The following is an 8,818-nucleotide window of genomic DNA, read 5'->3' as shown; positions in this document are numbered from 1 at the left end:
CTTTCTTTTAATATTACTGATTCTTGTCTATCTTGGCTTTCTTCTTATCTCTGTAATCGTTTTTCTTCTGTTGTTCTCAATAGTTCTTCTTCTAACTCCTCTACTCTTACTTTCGGAGTACCTCAGGGTTCTATCCTTGGCCCTCTTCTATTTATACTCTATACTTCTGAATTACCTCGTATTATTAATAACTTTTCTTTCTCTAGTCAACTATATGCTGATGATTCTTACATTTATACTTCTTTTCCTCCATCTAATCTCAATAGTGTTCTTCATAATTTATCTCTATGTCTTTCTTCAATTATCGCTTGGTCTGACTCTATGTGTCTTAAACTTAATCCTTCTAAGCTTGAATTAATTTGTTTTAATAAATATAAACACTCTATTACTATTCTTCCTATTATCTTACCTGATTCTAAAACTCTTGATGTCTCTCATAAGTTTCGTAGTCTAGGTTTTATCTTTGATTCTACTATGTCTTTCTCTTCTCAGATTAATAGTGTTGCTAGAAGCTCTTACTTTCATCTTCGTAGAATAAAAAAACTTTTGCCTTTTCTTGATGATCCTACTCTTCTTCTTCTTGTTACTTTGTTAGTCTGATCTAGGATTGATTATTGTAACTCGCCCTATTATGGTCTTCCTGACTCTATACTCTATCCTTTAAGTAAAGCTTTTAACTCTGCTGCTCGTCTAGTTGCTCGTGCCCCTTTCTTTTCTCATATATCTCCATATCTTGTTCTCTTGCAGTGGCTACCTATAAAATATGGAATAATTTTTAAAATTTGCACGTTCATGTATAAGTCTCAATCTAAATTATTTCCTAAGTATTTATCAGATATATTAATTGAACCTAAACGCCACGGTTTACGATCGTCTTCTTGTTCTCGCTTTTTCTTAACACGTGTTAAACACTCTTTTGCCAAATCTGCTTTTGCTTTTTGTGGTCCTTTTCTTTGGAACTCTCTACCTACTTCTCTGACTACTTCTCCATCACTTGCGAAGTTCGAGCAGATCTCAAGACCCATCTGTTTTTAAAATTCATTGAGGAGCGCTGTTGAACATCGCGGAAATAGCGCTTTATAAGCTAATTGATTGATTGATTGATTCATTGATTGATTGATTGATTGATTCATTGATTGATTCGTTGATTGATTGATATCATTACTAAAATTACTATTACCATTATTATTAGCATTATTATTATTATCACCATCATTATTATCACCACCACTATAATTTTTATTATCATTATTATTACCAGTAACATTACCATTGCCAATATTATTATTACCATCAATATAATTGTCATTACCATTATTATTACCATTATTAACATTATCATAATTACCATTATTATTACTATTTTTATTAATATTGACATCACCAGTATTATTATCACTATTATTACTATCCTTATTTTTATTATTAATATTATTATTCTCACCACTATCATTATTATTACCATCACTATTATTACTGTCATTAACAACAACAAAATTATTATTATTATTACTATTTGTATTGTTGTTATTATCATTGTAAATTTGGAGGCTGGCTATCAAGGGTTTCGAAAACAGTTTGTTATTGACATAGCGATAAAAATTTTTAACATTCGCTTTAGACAACAATTGGTTTTCTTTATTTTTGCGGTGTAGATTAGCTAAGTTAGAGCAGTAACTGGAAATCTTCAAATATTGTTCTTTATCAACTGGATTTGAACTTGTTTTCCATTTCCTCCAAAAATAAAGTTTAGTTTTGTATAAGTGCCCTAGAAGCTTGATGTTGAGACGGTGATTGACTGCGTCCAATTTTGGGAACAAAAGTCGATATTGCGTGGTTGATTATTTGTTCGAATGTGTCCCAACACATATTGACATTAAAACAGTGCTGAAAATGATAATTTCAATTTATATTAGACAAATAATTATTTATATCATTATAATTAGCACTCTTAAAATCATAGGAGTATGTTTTGATGAATGGGTTGACGTCTGGTGAGTTGTTGATGAAACAGTTGATTTGAAAAGTGATGATGTTGTGATCACTTGAGGCAAGCGGACTGATAATTTCTAACTCAGCCAGTAAACTGGAATCATCAGAAAGTACCAAGTCGAGGACATTTTGATCTCGAGTAGGCTGATCGACCATTTGTTGCAGACCAAGTTCATTAAAAAGTTGAATAAATGAATTATAAATTGAGTTATTTGGTAAAGAATAATTGGTCCAGTTGATGAGTGGGAGATTGAAGTCACCTAAAAAACAGTTGACATGACCTCTAACAGCTCTCTAATGCATTGTATGCTATCAGTGGCATAATCATCAGCCGACCTGTCAAAACCCCCAGGGCGATAGTATGGTATGTAGCGGTGATGCGTAGATGGTAATATCAATAGATACTATTTCGATGTGCGAGTATTAAGTTGGTTTTTAAGTGATTTTTGGTGATTAAGTGCGAGTATTATTATGACCTCTTTGAAAGATATTGAGTTTTTTCTAGTTTTTTTTATATACGTATTGATATTACATAAAAAATAATATTATTTTTGAATCTATATTTTATCCACCCATATTTTACCTAGTTTATTTGATAAATTCTTACAATTTTTAAAAAAAATTTTTCCATATTTTACAAATAGAATTCAAATTATTAAATACTTTAGATTTTAGAACCCCTCGAACCAAATTGAATTAAAAGATGTATGTCAAATTTTATTATTATTGCCATTTTCTGAGAACTACCCAACAAGTATAAAGTAAAAAGGAATTATAGTTGCAAAATCATGCATAAATTACAATATTCATTTTTTGCTTTATTTGAATGTCACATTTCTGGTTTTCATGTTTGCAAAATCGTCAATTAATGCTAAATAGTCGAGTTCAGAAGCAATATCATTTTCGATATAAATTTGTATTAATCCAACAAGTCTATTTTGTGTTTTGAATAGTTTTAATTTGGAAAAACTGCGTTCGGCTAATGCCACTATTATAGGTACTGTTAATATAATCCGCAAAGCAGTCGTAACATGTGGAAACACTTCTTGCAATCTGCTGTCATATATGAACCTTATAACTTTAAAAGGAATACCGTTATCTGGTGACACATCTGCTAATGTTTTCAGTTCAGCAAATAAATTAAGTTCTTCAATGTCAGATTCTGATTGAGTTTCTTCAACCTGATGCGAATCATCGGACACTGAAGCAGAAAGTATCAAATTTAGCTTTTTGCGGATTTTCATCAGAGCAATATTTTAAGCCCGAAATATTAAATAAAGAAACCAAAAGATGATTGACAATTTGTCAACTGTTCAAAACGATCGTTTAAAGACATTACTGCTTGATCTATCAGTACGTTAAAAAAACCAAAAACCGATTTTAAAATTTTTTTCTGGATCATATATTGACTCATCTTCATAAGAAACTTCATAGGAAAAATTTTTTTGTTTGGTTTTTTCTGTAGACATTTCTTATTTTTCTGCTAATTCTTTTGCTGCTATTTTTGAATCATGGAAACCGATTTCTTTGAATTCTACAAGAAACTTGTTTACTTTTTTAATAATTTCAAACAATTGTCTATTTCCATTTTATCACTTCGCATGATTTTGCTTAATACATTCACTTGTGATAAAATGTCATACCAAACACACAAAGTAACTAAAAAAGTAAAATTTCGAATTGTTTTTGTAAGAGAAGCTTCTGTCCGACATTTTGGATCATTTGTGGTTTTGGAAATTACAACCAATGCATAATAGATAACACCTATTTGATAACGAATTGCTTTTACGCTGTCCTCTTTACATTCCCATCTAGTACCAGATAATGGTTTAACTGTAAGATTTTTTACATGATTTTTTTAGTATTTGCCATCTTTGAACTGATGCAGAAAACAAAACGTAAATTTGCTGAACAATTCCAAAAAATTCTGTTGCTACTACAGATGACTTAGCCATATCTGAAAGCAACAAGTTTAGGCTGTGACAACCACATGGTACAAAGAAAGTTCTTTTATTGATTTCTAAAATTCTGGCCTGAACTCCTTTGTTGTTGCAACCTTTCATGTTTGCACCATTGTCATATCTTTGGCCACGACAATCAGTAATTGATAATCCTAAATTATTGAGTTTTTGTAGTATAGCTTCTGTTATTCTTATTCCAGTACTTTCTTGAACTTGCAAAAATCCTACAAAACGTTCAACGATATTAACAGTGTTGACTTTTATTTCGACGAATCGAAGTATTACGTCATTTGTTCTTGATTGCTGATATCTGGTGTGCAATCCAATATGATTGAGTTGAATTTTGAGTTTGTAATCCTAAGCATTATTTCTTTCAAAACCTTGCTACTAATTAGTTGCATTAATTCATTTTGTATGGTTATGTCTAAATAATGTTCATTAGCCTCGTTATTATTAATTCGATGACAATGTTCGAGTAGAACAGAATCAAACTTGGCCATCAATTGAACCAATCCTAAGAAGTTCCTATTATTAGGTGTGTTCAATTTTTCATCAGTTCCTCGAAATGCTAAATTTTTTTGAGCCAAAAATTGGATTAATTCGATAAGTCGTTCAAGTACGCCACGCCAACGCAGTTTCTCAGAATTTAATACTTTTTGTGTTTGTAGGTCAATCGTCTGATTTGAATTTAGTCGGTTTTCCAATTTGATCCAGAAGATGTTTTATGACTACTTACAATAGCTGCAAAATTTGAAAATATTTTACAACAAAAGCAAAATGCTTTGTCTGTATGAATCGAACAAATTAACCATCGCCTGTCCATTGTTTCACAATTCGAAAGTTTTTTCTTGTAATGTATTGCTGAAAAACGCCTACCATTTGTTAATGGAAAAATGTGATCAATAATTCTCATAGGTCCTTTTTTAACCAGAAAATCACGTTGTTGAGAGTTTTCAATATTTATTGGCCCACAGCCAATATCACTCCAATCAACAGTTTCAATGTTATCATCCTGAAATGATTCAATTTTCTCTTTCGCAATAATTTCAATTTTATCGTCCTCAACTGGTTTGCGTTCCATTGTACTCGTTAAATTACATGAAATATCGGGAACGTGATCTAATGCAATCATCTGATCAATTTTCATACTTTCGGGTTTCTCTTCCATCTGAGTGGCTTCAGCATCATCCATGACTGCTTTATCATCCTGATGCTTTAAATATTTAAAAATAGAACATTTTTGTGATTCTAATCGTTCTTCTTGAGCTTTTTTTCGTTTTCGTTTTTTAGCACCAAAATCGTTTTTACTTTCTTTTTTAGCTGACATGGTTAAATCAAATTTTTAATTTTAATTATTCATTAAAAATAAAGAAATCAAAAGTTATAAAATTTGAAAATGGTAGCCTAGTCTAGATTAAAATGAACACATCTTTATATAAACTTCCGTAAAAACGAATGGTTAAAAGTTAACTACAGTCTACAATACTGCCATCTATCGAATAAGCTGAAGAATTATTAAAAGTATTTAAAAAACGACGTTGTTTCATTTTTTTAAATTTCCATAAATATTTTTTAATGCTTATTAAAGTTATTTTGCGAAATTGGCGGCACCTAAAATCGGCCGCCCTAGACAGTTGTCTAGTTTGCCTAATGGAAGAACCGGGCCTGATCATAAGGTTAATCTGTAACCTAAAAATTTTGTCTACACCAAAGTGTAGCTTTTCGTATTTTGACTGTCCAGCAATGGTTTTCGACCGAAACCAAATGTGGCCGAATATCTGACTATGCAACTCTATCAATCAATCAATCTTCGTTTAGCGTCCAGAGACTCAGTTCCCCCGAGTTAGGACGTTGTTTTTTTGCCATCAATTTTTTTGCGCCAAATTAGACGGTCAGTTGTATCCATTTCATTTAAATTTAGAGCTTTCATGTTTTGCTAAATTGTTTTTGACCAGGACTTCTTCGGATGGCCTTTGGGACGTGTGCCAGGTACTTCAACATCTGCAAAAGAAGTTATAGCACTGTTTCCACTTCGAAACATGGTCAATGACAACCAAACTGGAACAACAACTTTATCGAACCGATATGAAAATGTCTCGATGGATGCAACAAATTAGTCTGAAGGACCACATCAAATCTACCAAAATCCTGCGTTGTTCTGGTTTTGATGTTACATCCGGTCTTGTTATATGGTGCAGAAACATGGCCAATGACAACCAAACTGAAACAACAACTTCAACGAAACGACATGAAAATGCTCCGATGGATGCAACGATTTAGTCTGAAGGACCACATCAAATCTACCAAAATCCTGCATCGAGCTGGTTTGGATGATATAAAGGACGAATGCCGGCAACACCGTCTGCGGTGGTTTGGTCATGTCAAACGAAGTTCAAAGAAGTCCTGGTCGCAAACAATCGAGCAAAACATGAAATCTCTAAATTTAAATGAAATAGATACAACTGATCGCCTAAGTTGGCGCAAACAATTGATGGCAAAGAAAACAACGTCCTACCTCTGGGAAACTGGTTCTCTGGACGCTAAACGAAGATTGATTGATTGATTAATTGCTGTCAAAACCATCTGTTTTTTTTCCAACGTGGCCATTGAGATCGCCTCCAATCAGAATTGTTTTAGATTTTGGTATTGTTGAGATGGTTTTAGAGAACGCCGCAGCCCAGAAGTTATTTTTCATCTCTTCTGATTCACCTTTCTGTGGCGCGTATGCAGAAAAAATAGTCATCGTTTGCTTTTCTAGGCGAAGCTTGATTCACATGAGACGTGAGTAAATCTATTTAATATCCAGTACTTCTTGGGCTAGCGGTTCTTTGACAAAAATTCCAACACCATTTTTGGTTGTCTTTCGAGCACTCCAGAATAGTTTATATTTTTCATTGTCTGAGTTGATATGACAGACACCATTCGATTTCTATCGGGTCTCATGAAGGCAGCAGATGTCAATCCTTCTTCGCTCTAGCATTTCTGCGATATCTTTCCTGTGATCTAACATTGAGCGTTCCAAGTCTAAGTACCATAGAGAGGCCATTCTAAATTTTTCTGCAACATCCCTCTGCTATTGCATACTTCCCAGGGATTCTTAGCACCCTTTGACCACTTAAGGCCTTCTGGGGACTAGGGGCCGTTGTTTTTGTTTGTGATGACATAGAATAATTTTGAGAAAATTTTTACATCCGGACACCCATCCTGACGACAACCACCAGTTATAAGCTGTGGGCCTAGCCTTTTGCTCAAAAGCACGCAAGGCAGCGTGGATGTAGTTATATTTCATACCAAGGACTGTACTAACGCCAAGAAACGTTTTAAAAAAGTTTGAAAATTTACAATTCAACTCTGATGTTTAATATAATTTTCTGAGGTTTTATATTTAGCTGGATGTCTGGTTTTAAGATGCCGAAGGCTATCTTTAATCCTTTTTGTGTTAGATATGATACTGATTACTAGTAATCACTTTGCCTGTGATTCAGCGTGGTCTCAATAGGGCTAGTTCAACGTGGCTTTGTATTTTATTTTTTGGGCATATACTTTCCAGCATAGTATATATCAACCTGAGTCATTCAACTATTTGAGCTTCTAAATCCAATCACTCAAGCAATCATCAATAAAAATTGATTTTGCCTGGTTTAAAATGATTTTTCAAATTTTAAACTAATGATGATGATGTCAAATTATTAAATCATTTCATATCTTGTTTAAATTAAATATGATTGAAATTCTTAACTTAGCGTTCAATTTAAGCGCAAAAATTTTTCAAACGAAAGTTGATTTTCATCTTCATGGTAATTTAAGTTCAAGTTCTCTCTTAAAACGATAGTAATATTTGTCTCTTAATTTAAATTTTTTCACATTTCAGTTTAAGTTATACCAACAGTCTTTTGGACGAAAAAGCCAAAGATTTGAAAGAACACTTGGAGCTATCTATCGAGAAAAATAAACATAAAATGTTAGTTTTTAAGAGTTTATTGTTTTTTAAACAGTTTTAATTTTGCAAAAATTTAATCACATTTGAAAAAAAATATAAACTATTCTGGAATGGTCAAAAGACGGCCAAAATGGTGTTGGAATTTTTGTCAGAGAACAGCTAGCCCAAGAAGTACTGGTTATTAAAAGGATTAATTCACGTGTCATGTGGATCAAGCTTCGCCTAGAAAAGCAAACAATGATTATTTTTTCTGCATATGCACCACAGACAGGCGAATCAGAAGAGATGAAAAATGACTTCTGGGCTGCATTCTCTAAAACCATCTCAACAATACCAAAATCTAAAACAATCCTGATTGGAGGCGATCTCAATAGCCGCGTTGGAGAGAAAACACATGGTTTTGACAACGTACATGGCGGTTTTGGCTATGGAAAACGGAATAAAGATGGCAACCGCATCCTTGAGTTTGCTGAAAGTCATGGGTTTTGTTTATTGAACACATATTTTAGAAAGAGGTTGTAACATCTCATAACATACAAAAATGGACCATCAGCCACGCAAATTGATTTCGGTCAAGCAACAACACCGAAGGCTATTCAAAAATGTCAATGTTATTCCTGGCGAATCATTTGTCGCCCAACATAGACTCTTTGTGGCAGACCTGGTTGTCGAACTGTCAAAACATAAGTCTAAACAAATGCCTCGGAGAATCAAAACGTGGAAGCTGAAAATCAATATTCATCGAGAAAAATTTCAACAGATTGTCGCCATACAGTTAGACCACCAATCGCAAGCCAGTACAGATTGGAATACATACAAAACCGTTTTGATAAACGCTGCAACTACAGTTTGTGGGAAAACTGGTACAAAACGTCAGCATGAACGTGACACTTGGTGGTTGAATGACAGTGTACAAAATGCAATA

General features: G+C 33.2%; 1 protein-coding gene across 1 annotated transcript; it reads right to left on the bottom strand.

Annotated features, from left to right (window-relative positions):
* Window positions 1-6,516: 6,516 nt before the first annotated feature.
* On the bottom strand, window positions 6,517-6,723 carry HELRODRAFT_81106 (hypothetical protein; the record flags this gene model as incomplete). Its single annotated transcript, XM_009020836.1, has 1 exon — window positions 6,517-6,723. A coding segment is annotated over one exon (207 nt), but the record flags the coding sequence as incomplete, so codon positions are not given.
* Window positions 6,724-8,818: the final 2,095 nt, after the last annotated feature.

This window comes from Helobdella robusta (assembly GCF_000326865.2).
Source record: "Helobdella robusta unplaced genomic scaffold HELROscaffold_29, whole genome shotgun sequence".
In the NCBI taxonomy this organism is placed as follows: domain Eukaryota; kingdom Metazoa; phylum Annelida; class Clitellata; order Rhynchobdellida; family Glossiphoniidae; genus Helobdella; species Helobdella robusta.
The sequence above is the reverse complement of the archived record's forward strand: the minus strand, read 5'-3'. Positions and strand labels throughout refer to the sequence as shown.